This window comes from Delphinapterus leucas, chromosome 14 (genome assembly GCF_059928025.1).
Source record: "Delphinapterus leucas isolate spDelLeu-1000000601 "Yukka" chromosome 14, BTC_Dleu_Yukka2, whole genome shotgun sequence".
In the NCBI taxonomy this organism is placed as follows: domain Eukaryota; kingdom Metazoa; phylum Chordata; class Mammalia; order Artiodactyla; family Monodontidae; genus Delphinapterus; species Delphinapterus leucas.
In genome coordinates this window covers 12,064,389-12,080,744 of record NC_143142.1, presented here as the reverse complement: position 1 = coordinate 12,080,744, position 16,356 = coordinate 12,064,389, and the positions used below count along the sequence as shown (strand labels likewise).

General features: G+C 55.3%; 3 protein-coding genes across 11 annotated transcripts in view; 1 reads left to right on the top strand and 2 right to left on the bottom strand.

Annotated features, from left to right (window-relative positions):
* Positions 1–2,932, top strand: part of FBXW8 (F-box and WD repeat domain containing 8) — a 114,146-nt gene extending 111,214 nt beyond the window's left edge. Inside the window, exon 11 of the mRNA XM_022597934.3 lies at positions 30–2,932. Within this exon, the coding sequence (XP_022453642.1) occupies positions 30–174 (145 nt within the window). The 3' untranslated portion in view covers positions 175–2,932. The remainder of the gene's footprint in view (positions 1–29) is intronic.
* Positions 1–7,734, bottom strand: part of LOC149747556 (uncharacterized) — a 32,696-nt gene extending 24,962 nt beyond the window's left edge. For all 8 annotated transcript variants that reach the window (XR_016387501.1, XR_016387499.1, XR_016387500.1 and 5 more), the window contains exons 1-5: positions 5,253–7,734; positions 5,083–5,142; positions 4,096–4,507; positions 2,664–2,783; positions 873–919 (exon numbers count right to left, since the gene is read on the bottom strand). Coding sequence is in view for 5 of the 8 variants with exons in the window: in XM_089894512.1 (XP_089750638.1) it covers positions 873–919; positions 2,664–2,783; positions 4,096–4,162 (234 nt within the window). In the remaining 3 variants the exon portion in view is untranslated. The remainder of the gene's footprint in view (positions 1–872; positions 920–2,663; positions 2,784–4,095; positions 4,508–5,082; positions 5,143–5,252) is intronic.
* Positions 7,735–7,845: 111 nt separating this feature from the next.
* Positions 7,846–16,356, bottom strand: part of TESC (tescalcin) — a 63,265-nt gene continuing 54,754 nt past the window's right edge. The window contains exons 4-8 of one of the 2 annotated variants that reach the window (XM_022597935.3): positions 16,089–16,228; positions 14,435–14,496; positions 14,231–14,338; positions 10,371–10,418; positions 7,846–8,105 (exon numbers count right to left, since the gene is read on the bottom strand). In XM_022597935.3, coding sequence (XP_022453643.1) covers positions 8,028–8,105; positions 10,371–10,418; positions 14,231–14,338; positions 14,435–14,496; positions 16,089–16,228 — 436 coding nt within the window. In that variant the 3' untranslated portion in view covers positions 7,846–8,027. The other variant, XM_089894509.1, reaches the window with a different exon arrangement.

Here is a 16,356-nt window from a genome sequence, read left to right as displayed (position 1 = left end):
CCCTGCCGCTGTCTCTGTGCTTTCTCTAGACACCGGGGGCTGATCCAGGCCTACGAGTTTGCAGTGGACCGGCTGGCCTTTCAGAGCACTGTGCCCATCTGCCGTTCGTCCTGTGACACCATACCGGGTTACAACTATGACCTGGCGCTTGCTTTTCCCTGTGACGACATTTAGAGAATTGTCTCACTTGGGAGCTGGGAGAAACATGGGAAGAACCAATTCTGTGTATTTTAGAACTACAGAGGAGCACCTCACGAGGTTTTGAGTGTTGGGGGAAAAAAGCAACTGCAGGGCGCGCTTATGTGACCCCCCCCCCACATCTTCCTCTACTGCCTTTGCTTTTCTCCTTTGCCAATTCATTTTTCTCCAGCTGCGTTTGTCAGGGCTCGTTTCATCTTACTCCTTCTCACTCTCACTTTGTCTCTCTCATGGCTTTCAGTACCACACACTGATGGCTTGGATTTATACCTCCTTCCCCCACGCTCCTCCACCGCAGCCCTGCATCTGCTCCCCACCTGTCTCAGGAGTGTCGCCCGGGCCCAAGCTGGGACCTCCCCACATCATTCTGTACACTACACACAGTCTGAGATAAGGCCCTTCTGCACCCCTGCTCATCCTCTTTCCAGTCTCCAAACCCTTGCTTCTTTGGGGGCCTTTGGACATGCTAGTCTCTGAGCCCTTGGATCTGAGACCAAGAATTCATCTCTGGGTCGTCTTCTCTGACACCACCACCCAACCTGGGAGAGAACGCTTTTCCCTGGTAGATTTTAACATGGTTATAATTATATATTTATACAACTACTTCATTAGTAACTGTTTTGCTGACTATTGTGTCTGCAATGCACGATACAAAGTAGACACTTTCTACGTACCGTAAACACCCATCCTCCGCGTGGGGTGGAAGGTGATGGGGTAGAGCCTGAGAAGGGGAGAACGCGGAGGGACCATTATGTTCAACCACCGAGCTAACAAGGGGCAGCACGAGAGGTCGCTTCCGTGTGATAACTAGCTTCCGTTTCCAAGGATTAGGAGGACAAAGCCTTGCGTTACTCACGATTTAGACTGTTGTGAGCAGCAGCCGCCGTCTACTGTACCTTCAGAACAGCAAAGCAGAGAACTGACAGAACTACTCAGAGCAACAAAATCCATGCTGGGTGATGCGGAGGATTTACTTAATTTATAAGCGTGACATGATGGATGTAGGATTCTGTCCCTTTTCAAATACCCACAAAACATGCATAAAAAATGACCATGTATGAAGGCCACAAGGAAGATCTCAGATTACACAAAGAGCAATACCAGACAGGTCCAAGCCAGTGCCCCCAGTCCCGATGTGGTACGATTAGAAATCAACAAAAAGCTAAACAAAAACATACACCTGGAAGCCCCAGGCACTCCTGAATTAACTTGGTTTTAAACAGGGAAAGAAAAATGGAAAATAGAAGCTCTCCAGACCAGGGTGATAATAGTGGAAGCACTGAACACCAAGACCCAGGGGATGAGGCCCGAAAAGGCGGGGAGGCGTCATGACTTTATAGAAAATAAGACAGAAAAACAAAGTAGAAAGAGGGAGTTAAATCCTTCTTTAAAGGAGTTAAAAAAGGATAAAAATACACTTTAATGAACTAGAAAACCAACAAATAGTGAAGATCATAAAGCGGAAAGCAGGTTTTTGGAAAGACAAAATATACAACTCTTGATAAAGGAAAAGAAAAGGCACAAGGGACTATCAAACCGAGTATTTTCAGCATGGGGATCACTTCCCACCGATCCAAGAGCAAAGTGAAGCTTTCCTGTTGTTCACAAGCGTGCGCGGTTGGGAAATGCACCACTACGCGGAGTCCTACAACTTTTTGAGTCGTGAGGGTTTTGGAAGGTTTTTCAAATTAAGATCCTCAGTCATAAAAAAAATCCACATCCAACTAGACAGAGCCACATAGCCACGACTGGGAACCATCCCCTCAGTCCCGAGAGCACTGCTTTCCTTCAGGCTGCCTTCCCGGGAAAGCAGCTGTGTCAGGAGGGTTTTCTGCTTCCTTTCAGAAAACCCAGTTACTTCATAAACGAAACCAATGTGCAGTGGGCAAATGAAGTACATACTTTATTTACGCTCGCTGCCTTGTGGTGCTCTGACCCCCTAGTGACCTCGCTTTATACGGTTTTCACCTCTCACAGTCTTAATGCAACTGGACCACTGCGGAAAGTTTATTTTTCCTTTTAAGAAGCAGCCCCTTCCAGTCTCATTTCACAGTTCATTTTGCAGATACATTCTCCCTCCTAGCTTTGCAGGAATTAAGGGTAATGGAAGAGTTCAAAAGAAATTCGACCCAGAAAATTTTACTGAAAGTAAAAACAGTTTTAAACTACTTTCATTCACTGCCAACTGCTGGTCCAGTGTAAATGTTACAAGCATGGGCTTTTTCCTCCCAGCCTGTTGATAACATCTCCCATTCACGGAAACCACCTGGGTTTTGTGAAGGAGGTTTATTGGACCCAAATAATCTCCAAGCACACCAAGTTCAGTGTTTTTTGCTTTAAACCTTACATTCTGGAAGAAGTAGCCTGATGGGGAAAGGATCAAAGTTCCTTTAGGAACCAACATTTACCAGTGGCTTAAAAAAACCTTGGCCCATGTCCACCCCCATCTGCTCACCCCATCTTACCTTTGTCTCCGTTGGCTATTTTGTGGGAGCTTCTTTGCAAGTTCTGAATTCTTAGTTGACTTAGCATCTCCTTTTCTTCTGTATCTCTTCTGCTTTTCAAACTCGGGCCCCATGTCTCCCCTAAAGACAGAAGAGACTCAGATACGCCGCTGGGGGAGCCAGAGGGCCAAACACCAGAAATCTCTGCCCTGTCTTAAAACACTGTATGACTTTGTTTTCTGCTTTATAACATGTCCATGTTGGTTCTAGTATTAAATTTTTTAAATGTATTTATTGCTGAAATTACTTGTCACCCTGGCAAGGTGCGTGGTGACAGTCCCCTGGCATACCACTTTACCAGCTTCCCCCCACCCCGGAAATCTCACCTGACATGTTGAATAGTTTTTCCCAGAACCACTATTAGAGGGGCTCCTAGCCCAGGATCCAAGAAACCCACACAACCATATGTGAAATTGTGCATAAGGGCATTTTCTGGGAGGAAGTATGGCTCTGTCATCAGATTCTCCAGGGGAACCACAGTCCTGGGAGTTTTATCTGTGGCCGCTAGGCTGTGCTTTGCAGTCTCAGCCGTGTGCTGCCACGGTGCTGCTGCTGCCCAGGCAATAATCCATTTGCAGAGACACCCTAGGGCCAGCAACACCTCCCCTACCAAGGCTGCCCAGATTCAGCTGATTCGAGGAAAAACTGAATGTCCCTAACAGTGGAGTTTTGGTCCTTTCCGTGCAGGAGAGCTGACCACACCAGGATGAAGTCCTCCGTACCCCTCCTCGGAACCAGAAGCCCCACGTTTGAGGGGATAGCGCGTCCCACTCTGCATTCAAATGACAGGGGCACAGCCTTCTCCTTAAGGCCATCCACGGCCTGTCAGGACGGGCAGGTCTACGACAATGGCTGAGGCGGGGGCCGGCTGGCTCTCCCGACTCGGACCTCTGCTCTGGGCAGCAGCTGTGGCAGCCGGGAGCGTGTGGTGCTGGCCGCCCGTCTGCAGCGCCCTGAGCCTCGCAGACCTGCCCACCTCACCAGCGGCCAGGCCAGATGGCTCCCTGGCTGCTGCAGTGGGCAATGCAGCGATTTGGACGGAGGCTGCCTGGGATGGGCAATGGCACAGCCCCTCTCGCTGGGCTCCGGCCTGTGCCATGTGGGTGCCAGCCTGCTCTCTGCCTCTGATGGTGGGCAAGGGCTTCCAGGCAGAAGCTCTGTGCCGGGGACCTTTTCATCCCCTAGGAAGGGAGGGCAGGCTCCCCCCCCGCCCCACCACCGTATCTCCTGTCCCCTCGCCCGGTGCTAGCACTAATGCAGCCGCCTCGTTTCTCTAAGATGGAGGCGGCCATAAACTGCTTCTCGGCACATCCTCCAGCCTTACTGCTGCCCCTTGGACCACTCCTGGGGTAAAGACCAGAAACCTAGCCCCTTGCTGACTTGGTCAACATACAGATGAGAAGGAAGAGCAGCCGCTGTGTGCCCGTCAGAGTCCTCAGTCCTGCTGGGGCCAAGTTCATCCACTACCGAATCCCTGTGGCACTTGTTCACTGATTCCAGAAGAACCTGGAGACAAAGGCAACACTGACGCCCTGGGAAGTCATGGTGAAAACCCCGGCCCCTCCCACGCAACTCTCCAAGGCCTTCCCAAGGTCACTGTGTGGGAGGACAGCTTGCAAAGCAGGTGTTTGCAGAACCCTTGCCAAGGCAACTTGTATCTTTAACTCTCCATCAGCCTGCGTAAGTCACTGTGCCGCCTGCAGTTCAGCTCCGGCCTGGTGAACCACAGGCAGTGGAGACAGGTTCAACTGCTCAGGGACAAGGGTCCGATCCATACATGACGCACATCGAGAACTTGCCAGTGCCTGGGATCAGAAAAACATGGAATGGTTTTGTTAAAGTCTAGCAGTAATTCGTTCCCTCAGAGGATGCTTGGCCAAAATTGGAAGCTGTTGTCATCTTACTGCATTCCCTTATCCATAATTCATGTTTAACGTGGCTGCAGAAGCTCTCCCCTGAGCTTCTCATAGTAGATTTCCATTACACAGCCCTTTTGTAAACCTACCAAATTGGCGTGTTTGTGTCAAACTGCCGTATTCTTTTAACGGCGAAAAGCCCAGTTCTGGTAACTTTTCCCCTTGGTAATATGCTTTCAACCCAATTCCTGGGAAATGGGTGGAGAACATGGAGAGAGGTGACCTCACCCTCATCCCGCAGGCTGCAGACACTGTCCCTGCTCCCCGTGTCCTCCACCCACACACACAGCCTGAGGCCCTCAAAGCACTGACTTCAGCTATTTGACTTAGCACTGATTAGTCACAGGGGTATAATTCCTAATAAAAGGAAAACCGGGGCTTCCCTGGTGGCACAGTGGTTGAGAGCCCGCCTGCCGAGGCAGGGGACACGGGTTCGTGTCCTGGTCCGGGAAGATCCCACATACCGTGGAGCGGCTGGGCCCGTGAGCCATGGCCGCTGAGCCTGCGCATCCGGAGCCTGTGCTCTGCAACAGGAGAGGCCGCAACAGTGAGAGGCCCGCATACCGCAAAAAAAAAAAAAAAGCTGTAAAACAAGTGCATTTGTTAATTTCTCAACTTTTAGAACAAACATCACCTGCTTCAGGCTGCTTCAGATGGGGGGAGGGTGCTACACTCCCTCAGGGTCTCTGCAGCCAGAAAGCCCCTCCTGGGCACGCCCACCAGTCCAGCCGGTAAGGGGCCGTTTCCGAGCTTCCAGCCTCCAGCCTCTGCAGACCGCACTGCCCAGACAGCCGTCCTGAGATGCGTACCCAGAGCAGTGACCCTCGTTCTTTCTCATCAAAGGCCAGCAGACTGTGGGGAATAACCACCCTTCCTAGGAGCAGGTGCGCACCAACTAATACCTGACCCCATCACTCCCGAAACCACCAAATGAGTGAAAACACGTCATGCACACAGTGCCCTGGGAGCCGGCGGGGGAGCCCCAGGCGGACTCTGGCACGCCCTCTGGTGGAAATGAGCCCCAACTCTGCCGATTAGATGACATCCTCAGTGACGGTGAACAAACAGCTTGGTTTTCAGCAGTATGGACTGGGCTCAGGCTGAATAAATCTCATTTTAATTAGTTTAGGTAAGCGGAGGCTCAAAGCTTCAAAGACATGAGGCCAGCCCTCGGTGGTCTGAACAAGGGCAAACACTTGCCTGTGCCCACAGTGGCCATGTCTCCCAAACGCAGGCTCTGCAGGGGGGCTGATGGAAGATCTGTTATTTATAAAAACACTTTACATTAATGAACTGCCTTTGTTGAGAAGAAAATGGAAGCAAATTGGGAGAATCCCAGAAAATCCAGCCTACGGAGCAGTCCGTGCTGCTCTGTAACTCCACGGGTCCCAGGCAGTAGTGCGGGGCAGGGGAGGGCACGGGGACGCACGCTTCTGCCAGGCTGCAGGGGTCTCACTGGAGACCCATCCTGGACGATAGCTAACTAGCACCTAAATAGGACCAGATCTCTCCATACCAGTCCTTTCTAGATTTCTTCTGTGGGCAGCCAGGCACCCAGGGGTGTGAGCAACTGATCCCAGCAGCAGGAGAAGGGGGGGAGTGGGGAGGGCGATCACATCCCTCTTTCCCACCCCATTGCCAGCACCTGGAGGGTAAGAAGCACAGCCTTGGCCCTGACCTACTGCTTTGAAAATGTCAAAATATTTGTGGAATTAAGCACAAGTCTAAATAAGAAGCAGATTCTACTGTGTAGCACAGGGAACTACATCCAATCTCCTGGGATAAATCATAATGGAAAATATTAAAAAAGGAATATATATATATATGTATAACTGAGTCACTTTGCTGTACAGCAGAAATTAGCACAACATTGTAAATACAACTATACTTCGATTTAAAAAATAAAAATTTTTAAGAAGTTAAAAAAAGCAGAGCTCTGGAAGTGACTTCAGACCGCTCTCTACTTACCAGAGATGGGGCCGCGCTGCCCCTGGCCGCCTGTCAGGCGCATCATGGAGGCTGGCGTTCCTCAGGCATGGCTGGGGTCGGAGGCCCAGCCTGGTCCACCACAGGCTCACTAGGGCGGGATGCCCGCGCCAGCTCTGTTTAAATGATGAGGGTTTCTCAGCTCCACTGCCGCCCTTGGGACGCCTGCTGGCTTTTAAAAACTGACGTTAATCCCGTCCTAAGCAACGTGTGCACAACACAGCTGGGGGGTGGGGGCGGATGTCAGAGGAAGGACCATCATGACTGCCTCAGGGAAGGGAAGACCAGGCGCTGGGCATCGGATGAAGACTCCAGGGGGTGCCTGTTACATTCTGAACCCCACACCATGTGGGTATAAGATAGATAAAGCACACTTAATATCAAAGCTGAATTACAAATTCAAGAATGCAAATAATAGCAATAGCTAATTATCAGGGGAACAATTATCAGGGGAACTTTTCTGGAAGGCTAGGAAGGTGCCTCCCAGCGAGTGTTGATGAAAGCAACGAGCCTGGAATGTCAACAGTGACCAGTGACCACGGTGATGGCAGCTCTCCCGAGTGAGTCAGGAGGTCACCAGGGCACCACCGACTGCCAGCCCTCTGCTGACTCATGGGCTACTGCCACCAACCGAGATGAATGACCTTTGTTTCTTCCTCCCCTCAAACCCCACTGCTGGAAGGTGACAACCGGAGTTGTGGGAGATGCTACCTGGGGCAGTCACCTCCCCTGCTGCTGCTGCATCGGAGACAGTGGAGTCTAGACCATGCAGCTGGCCCCCATCCTGAGGAAGGGCCACAGGGCACACCCAGCCTGTTCCCGCCAGGCCCGGACCGCTGGCGGCCCCAGCACCGTGGGGCGAGCTCGGGCGCTCACTGCAGCTGGCCCAGGCTCAGCTCCACTTGTCTCCTCCTTGGGTCTGAATATCCGGTTGTGGCGCCAAGGCAGCCCCCCCCCGCCGCCCCCCCAAGTCCTGGCCCCCATGGAGTGAGGAGCTGCTTCTCCTTACTTTCCTGCCTAGGCTTGCGAAGGCAGGTGAATTCCCAGCACTCATGCGGGGAAAACAGCAAATATTTAACCCACAATAAACCAGAAAGGAAGGGAAAAATAAATCCGCTTGCAAACCAGCATCTGAAGACTTGCTGCTGCGGCTTGCCCCTCGCTCCTCATATAGTCAGCCAGCCTCGGGCGCCAAACGGCCAGGCCACGTGCATGGACGTGGGGAACAGACAGGAGCCAGGTTCATTAACAAACCCTTTTTCTATTTTATTGGAGATAAAAACAGCAAAGCCCCATGTACCATACCCTGCGGGAAAAAGAGATGAGCGAGGGATGTTGACTATTTACAAGAGCTGTAGCAAAAGGGCCCCCGTGGGCCTCGCTGCCTGGGTCCAAGTGCGGGTTATCCATGGGGGAGGGGCTGTCAGTGGCACAGGGCGATGGTTTCCATGTTAAGGAAGCGGACGTGCATCTTTGTCTCGATGTCTATCCCCTGCCAGATCTGGAACAGACGGAGCAGTGTGAGCGGGCATCCCCACCGGAGTCCTCGGCCACCTTCCCAGCCGCCCTCCTCCGCCACCCACTGAGAAGCTCCCGCAGGTGGAATCCAGTGCGAAGCGTGGAAGAGAAACTTCCATCTGCCTTTTTGCTGGTTAATTGGGCTCTGACATTTGGATTCTTTATGGATTGTCACAGCAAGTTATTATTAAGTACTGAATCCAAGCTCTTAGCTGAAGTCACTTGAATCCCACCCACCACTTCAGGCTCTATGATTTTCATGCAAATTCCTTAAGCCCACTAAACCTCCTTTCCACCAGAAAAATGTCAAGACCACCACCTGTGCTGCCCGTTCACGGAATGTTTTGGGGGCTCCAGGGGAATCATGCACGGAAGCGGTTTATAAACTGTTAAGGGCTGTGCAATTATAAGGTTTCATTAAGCCATCATTATAAATTAAAAGGTCACAACAGTTAGGTCTTCACAACCTCCCAGGGATAGGAGGTCACTATGTTCCAGACAGACAAGGCTCATGCCCAGGAAAGGTAATTTCTGCCAAAGCCCACATCCATCACCACATACCTGCTACTGGCACTGCCATCACGGTCCATCCTGGCTAGGGCCCTAGCGGACACTCAGGCCACCAGACCCTGTATCTGCCACACTAGGAAGCCCCAGCGCGCGCAGGACTGTGCGCCCGCCAGCTCCTTGGCCACTCGGGGCCCAGGAGGACCACAGATGGAGAGATGGCGGGCAGGATGCAAACAGGAACGGAGGGACGTGGTGGGCAGTGACTTGTCACTGTCTCCCTGCTTATGTAAGAACTTCAAACTCTCAAGCTGTCGCCCTCAACATCTCCAGGGACAGCCTTGAGGCTGGGGAAAGCAGAGCCCTGTGGGCACCCAAGTGGCAGGGAGGCCTCACACATTTCCTGCCACTGTCACATGCCTACGGTCCGCCAGGTGCTTTCCTTGTTAGGTGAACAAGATGTTCCCAGGAGAAGATAACTGGATGCCAGGGTGGGTGGTTTCTGCCAAAGGCCGGGTGATGCCAGGTGTCAAGAGGCTAGTGGTAGGGCTCAGAGAATGGGATGGGCCGGCTGGTCATGAAAAACTCCCACGGTGCAGAGGCAATGGCCTTGGGAACACTAGAGGCGGGGCAGCAGCGGGGGCGGCCTTCTGGGGAAGAAGCTTGGTTTCTGAGGCCAAAATTGGATTTCAACCTATCTTCTGGCTTAAAGCAGCCATCCCTCCTCCCTAACGTTCCCTGGCCTCCCTGATCTTCTAACTCCTTATTCTGGTTCTTGCTTGGGTGTCATCACTTTTCTGGAGCGCAGACCTCAGAACAAGCCAAGGTGGCCTGTGGCACCAACGGCAACTCAGCCTCTCCCAGTCTGCCTGCCCTGCCCAGCCCTGGGGGCGGCGGGGGGGTGGGGCGCCTGTCCTCCAGTAGGCCCTTCAGGTCTCTCCCTCAGGCCCAGGTCTGTGCCCCCCGCCCCCTTCCTCTTGCCATGACTGGCCAGGTTGGCGGCGCAGACTTTGGGGGAGCGCCCAGCCCCTCAGCTCACCAGAGTCCCCGGCCCCAGCCCAGGGACAGGCCTGTTTCCCTCGGGGCCGCCCGGAGAGTTGGCGGTCGGCCAGGGGGCCACCCTGGGTATCGTCCCCCTGACTTCCCATCTTCCTCGCCTCCTGGAAGGGGCTCGGGGACACCGCTATTGGGATGCTCAGGGCCAAAGCACAGGCAGAGCACGGGGGACTCGACTCCTTGCCACAGGGATCTGCCTGTCAGAGCAGCAAGGGGCCCCAGTTCCCAGCCTGCGAGCAGGTTTGTAGCAGTGAAGGCTGGGGGAGGCCTGAATGTCCACTAACAAGGGTGGAAGGTGGGAAGCCAGACAAGCAGCATGGGCTGCGAGCCCCAGGGCAGAAGCACACGCGGTCAACACCAGTGTGTGCTTCTGTGAAGGGCAGGTCTCCGTACAGGCACAGAACATTCCAGAACCCTGGCTCCAACTGTCAACAGGGTGCTTCTGAGGCGGGGGGGAGAAAAATGGAGTTTTCCTCACAGGCCCTTTTGCACTTGCTTAGTTGTTCTGACCGTGTATATCTATCATCACCCTTCCAATAAAAATAAGTAAAACCAGTTTAAACTATTTTAAAGGCCACACCCAGGCTTGACCCTTTTCCACAGAGACGCCCATCTCCTGACCAGCAGGGGTCCCCTCAAGCCCCCAGCACAGCCCCCGTGCCCACCCCCACCCCCAGGTACCCACCTTCAGGAAGTCATCGAAAGTGATGCCCTCGTACACCTGATCAGGCTCCTGGGGACAGAGCACAGGGTGCAGTGAGAGGTTTCTGCCTGTAGACTCTCCATCTTCCCCCCACCCTGCAACACAGAAGGCTGGGGCCATTTAGGTAGAATCATGAGAATGGGGAGAACATTCTGGATTGTTCGCCTCCAGCTCGAGGCTGGTCGCCCTGAACTCCGGCGTCTCCTTCACTGGCTGGATGGTGGGACGGAAGGTGGTGCAGGCTCACCAGGGCCACCCCCCATGCCCCCCAGGGAGGACAGGTCAGAAAAGGGTGGGAAAGGAAGAGGGTGGGCACAGAGGCAGGGCTCGCTCCACCCGGCACAGCCGCCTCCCGCCACTTCCCAACAGTACGGCCACCAGCAGACACCTCCTGCCATTTCTTGGTCCTGCCTCCTCAAACCAGCCTTGGTAAGACCAGTTCTGGGCCGACCTGCACTCCAGACACTGGGGAAAGGGCCAAGTGAGTCACCCTGATAACATCTGGCCCAGGAGCCTCCCACCTGCCAAGTCACTGGCAGTGCCAGTCTCTGCACACACACGAGATGATAAATGGGGCTCCTGCCCATGGTGCTAAGACCAAGTCCCCCCGGCGCCCTCTGTGACAGTGAAAGCTGGGCTGACACCCCACTGCCCGTCAATACAACACCAGCCAAATAAATCGTGGTCGCCCTGGCTATTGGTTACCACGAAGAAGGGGTCGATCTAGACCTGCTGATATGGAAAAGGCTCCAAGATACATACACGGGGGAAAACAACAAACAAGGAGCAGAAAGATGGCTGCAGATTCTGTCCTACATCACTAAGCAGACGGCTGCCACCTGCTCCGTGGACCTGTGGGGTCAGCACGGGGGAGAGCGAGCCGCGGCAGTTCAGTGCCACTTTGTGTGAGTCAGAACCGAAAGACACACGTGTACACGTCGGTCTGTGTCAGGAATAACACCATCAAGGGCAGTTCCCTTTAGGGAAAAGGACCAGGGCCGATGGAAGGAGGGCCAAGAAAGACACACTTCTCTTTCTGTACCGCTCGGAAATTTGTTCCTACGTGTATTTAAGAAAACATCGGCAGGTGCTCTCTGAGCGTTTGCTGTGTGTACTTTACAAACGTTATTACCATGAACTGATGCAAACCTCACAACAGCTCCCAGAGGTGGGTTCTGTTCTTAATCTAATTTTGGATATACTTTTTTTTTTTTTTTGGATGTGGACCATTTTTAAAGTCTTTATTGAATTTGTTACAACATTCCTTCTGTTTTATGTTTTAGTTTTTTGGCCGAGAGGCATGTGGGATCTTAGCTCCCCCAGCAGGGATCTAACCTGCACCCCCTGCACTGGAAGGCGAGGTCTTAACCACTGGACCGCCAGGGGAGTCCCCTGGATATACTTTTTAATTTTATGAAAAACACCAATTATTTTAGAAGGCCTGGGCCAGCCCTGTCCCTAGGGCTGTCCGCTCTTCCTGCCCAGGGGCACAGACAGAAGTGGTCGCCCACTCCCTGCCAGAGACTCTGGATTCCTAGGGCAGCGAGGGGAGCTAATTACAGATAAGGTCCCCCCGGCCCAAGACCCGGGCTGGAGGGCGGGCACCGGGTGGAGGGGCTGCAGGGTCAGGGCAGCGCCCTAGGCTGAGACCCCAGCACAGCTGCCCCAGCCTCCAGCCACAACAAGGCTTTCCAGGGAAACACCCTGGAAAGAGCTCACTGCCGCAGTCGACAGCCGGCTTCGGAGGTCCGTTACAGTGGGGCGATGCGTCATTTGTCTTTGGTGAGAGGTGCAGGCAGAAATGTTAAGCGTCCTCAGGGGCCACAGGGTGTGAACTGACTCGGCCACCCCTCACCCTGCGCCTCTGTGTGTATCTGGTCGACAATCACACAAGAAAACCCTCTAAGAGCACACAGAGGATCCGTACATAAAGAAAGATGCACACGGTGAGCGGGATGCGCACCCGGGAAGCCGGCACGGACTCCCGGAAAGCCCCGGCTTCTAAGGCTGTGCAGCTTTTATGCAGATCAGCAGCTGCCAGCAATTTACTACAGCAAATTAAGAAAACTGTCGCCAGTTGAAACTGGAGTGGGACGGGGAGCAATTTAATGAAGGAGAGTGTCATTAAATCAAATGGGAATCTGGCTCGGGCAGCCCGGCAGGGGAATCCCCGCGCTCCCCACCTAGGTCACCGGCCTTTTCCGCGGCAGTTAACTGTCTGAGTGGGGTGGCTTCGCCAAAGCCAGAAGCCTCTCCCTGGGTCCCCGAAGCAGACAAATGAAATACAGGCTGAGAAAGTGACCTCAGCCCCCTGCCCGCCATCTCCTGATGACAGGCCTGGGCACAGACAGCAGGTTTCAGCAGGAAAACACCCCTCCATCTGGGCTGGGGTCACCCCCAAGCCATGATGGTGTCTGGGGCTGCAGCCACTATAAATACACAGGAGCCAAAGGGGACGGCCCCAGGGGGACCACCCGAAACCCTCAGGGAACAAAATCCATGGAGATGGTCACGTGCCTGCCCGCACGAGCCCCTGCGTCAGGGGCTGTCTGGAGTGGACCTGGCCCTGCAAGAGCGAGTCCACCGAGTGCAGCAAAAAGGTCACTGCCCCCAAAGTCCAGAAAATTCTTTATGTCCCCACCAGTGAAGCAAGGTTACAAATCTATGAAGTGATGCACGTGAAGAAGCCAGCACGGTGCCTGCACACGCTGTGTGGTCACCCTCCAGGTGACCCTGGGGGCACCTGGCTGCCTGGAGCCTCCAGGGGGCACCTGCCAGAGTCCGTGCCTCCCCACCCTGACGACGGCACCATCAGAGCACATAAAAGCCGGCAGTGACCGCTCATACGACGTGCCAGTTACCACTGCCCTGACCATTCGCTCCTGTGCCCCTCTGCGCCAACGGTTCTGCACTGGGGGGTGACTTCGCCCCCCACCCCAGGGACGGTGGGCCGTGTCTGGAGACATGTTGGTTGTCATGACTTGGAGGGTGACTGGCATCTAGTGGGTGGAAGCCAGGGAGGCTGCTCAAGCCCCTGCAACCCCAGGACAACCCCACGTGTCAACAAGGCCGGGCGGAGAAACCCTGCTCTAACCCACCGACATCACTGGAGGCCCGACAGCATGGTTCCAAGAAATGATCCAGCCACTTCTACGCCAGTGGGACCCTGACAAGCCTCAGCTGTGTCCCATCTCCTGATCACGTGGTCCCACCCGCCTTCCTCCCCATCAGAGCTCGAGCCCGGCCCTCCGCCTGGGCCATCGTAGCAGTCTTGCAAGTGCCTCTGGTAGAATCCTCTCTTGTCTCTGTCAGCACGGAGCCTCCCACCCATCAGCACACAAGCCCTGATGGCCCAGCCCCTCTCCTGTCTCATCTACACGTCACCCCCCCCGCTGCTCCCAGCTCCTCGCTGGACCCCAGACTGTGGGCCCTCAAGAGAGCTCCCTGCTGACCCCTGCCCTCCAGGCCACAAATCCCCTCATTAATAATTAAATGAGAGCAAGCCCGGGCTGTGCGCCAACCGGGCCTGGCACTGTGCCAGGCACTGCCTGTGGGCCCGAGGAAGCTACGTAGTGGGGTCTACGGCCCCCAAAGCCCAGACTCCCCTGCTTGGCCTGACCCCCCAGGGGTTGGGACATGGGGCCGGTGTCTGGGGGGACAGGAACGCAGCGAGAAGCCTGTGAGCAGTGGTCTGCGTCAGGCCCGGTTAGAGCGGCGAGCAGGTCACGCACAGTCTCTGCCCGCTGGGGCCTTCCACAAACACAGACTAGTACCAGGGCACGGCACGGCGGGGTCAGCAGGGGCGGGGAGGGATCTGGGGGTCCGGCCCCAGCAGCTCTCACCATCCGCCCCACGCAGACGCTGGCCGCCTCCATCATGGCCCCGTCGGCAATGGAGCGCGCAGATTCCTTCTCGATGTGGGGGTTTCCGGAGAGCAGCTCCTCGACCACCTGCCGGTGGAGCAGAGACGCCGTGAACTTGGGCCTCCATCCCGGCCGCAGGGCAGGGGAGGCGCTGGGGCCCGCCGGCGCGGGAGCATACTTTACATTTCGATACTCTTCCAGGGTGATGCGGCCGTCGCTGTCTGAGTCATACATGTGGAACAGAACTGGGGGGTGGCAGGGGGAGAGTGGCTGAGTCAGGCAAGGCGGAGGGGAGCCCGGGTCGCCCCGCCCCCCAACCTTCCCCTACCTCAAACTGAGCAAAAGACCCCAGTAACGGAAACCTGCCAAAGCCATAGAGGGCGAGGGCAAGGGCAAAGGCCATGGGGCCAGACCGACCACTTCCTGGTGGGTGACCTTGGGCAAGTGACCTAACTTTTCTGAGCCTCAGCTTCCCCATCTGTAAAATGGGAGTAACCACACATCTGCCTCATGGTGTTGCCAGGTGAGCTAAGGCTGGTGGACCAGGGCCAGCGACCGCCTGGCACACTGTGAGTGATGATGTGACAGTCTCATTAACAGGAAGCCAGCTCAGCGTTATTTCAAAGTGTCATTCCTGACAGACCCAAGAGGGCGGCTGTCATCCCAGGCCTGTGGCAGATCATGGACCCGGCTGCCTACATCCTGCCCCTGGCTGATCTGAGCCGGCCCCTGATGGTACAAGGGGCATTCACACCTGCTCCGGTTATTTCACTCTTAGTGACATCACTCAGCATCCCGCAGCCCAACAGAGCCAGGAGCTAAAGGGGAGGTGACGTCTCTGCCCCCTAGCTCAGCCTCAGAATCACAAAGTCCTCGGTCCTGGCATTTATCCAGCCCGACGCTGTGCAAACATCTCTTCCTCTCATCCTCACATGACCCCGTGAGGCCAGGGCTGCCCTGAGCCCATTTCACAGACTAGGCTGCCAAGCTCACAGAAGCTAAGGCATTTGCCCACAGCCACCCCATTAAGGGAGGGGCAGCCGGGGTTTGAACCAGAGTCCGTCCCATCCCACAGCCCTCACACCCCTTGACCTGGTCCTTGGAACAGTGTGGAAGCCGGGCGGACACCAGGCATCACCGCCCTGCCTCCAACAACCCTCAGTACACATCCGGAGCTAAGTATAGCCCAAGCCCCGTGTTTACATGTCCCTGCGGACACTGCTGCCTCGGGTGGGATGGAGAGGGATGCTGGAGGCGTGGGAAAGTGCACGGGGAAGGGAGGTGTGACGCAAGCCACCCTGGGACTCTGTGCCATCCCCCACCAAGGCCGATCCCAGCTAAACTTGCTCAGAGCCCAGGGCCAGCAGAGGCTCCTCCGGGACGGACGAGCCCCACAGAGGCCACCCCGTGAAACTGCGTACGGTGGCCAGTCATGGGCCAGGGGAGGGAAGAAAGGAACTTTCAGGAAGCACCCGAGATCCCACCCAGCCTCAGAATCACCCTTATGCTCAGTCCTCATCCCCACCGTCAGGTTCAGGGTCACACAGCTGCTTAGTGAAGGGGCTGGACTGAACCAGGTCTGTCCAAACCAAGGGCCTTAACCTTTTCCAATCACTGACACCTCCTTCTGTTCCCAGAAAACCACCAGCTGCTGAGAAGTGCCAACAAGGAGGCTGCCACGCAACAGCCTCGGAGGAGAGGGAGGTGCAAACCCCACCCTTTGTGTGTGAAAATCGGGACCAACCTCCCCAAGGCTGGTGCAACCTGACCCGACCCTCCCCAACCCCCCCTTGGGGGCGGCCAGGTGCGCACCGGGGAGGGGCCCCAGGACACCCACATCTTAGCTTCTCTTTCCGGCACAGCTGCACCCGCTCCTCATCCATGGTGGTGTCGATAGGCCGGAAGTAGGACATGATGGTCAGAAAGTCCTCGAAGTTGATCTCGTCAGCCAGGCCGCTGGGCCCCTTGCGCAGGTTCCTACGGGAGCCACGAGGGGGTGTCGGAAATGCATTAAGAACAGAATCTTGTCCTTCTGCTACCAACAGCCCTCGAGAACCCGGCCCTTCTGTGCACACACTTCACCTACGATGGCTGTCCCAGCCTTG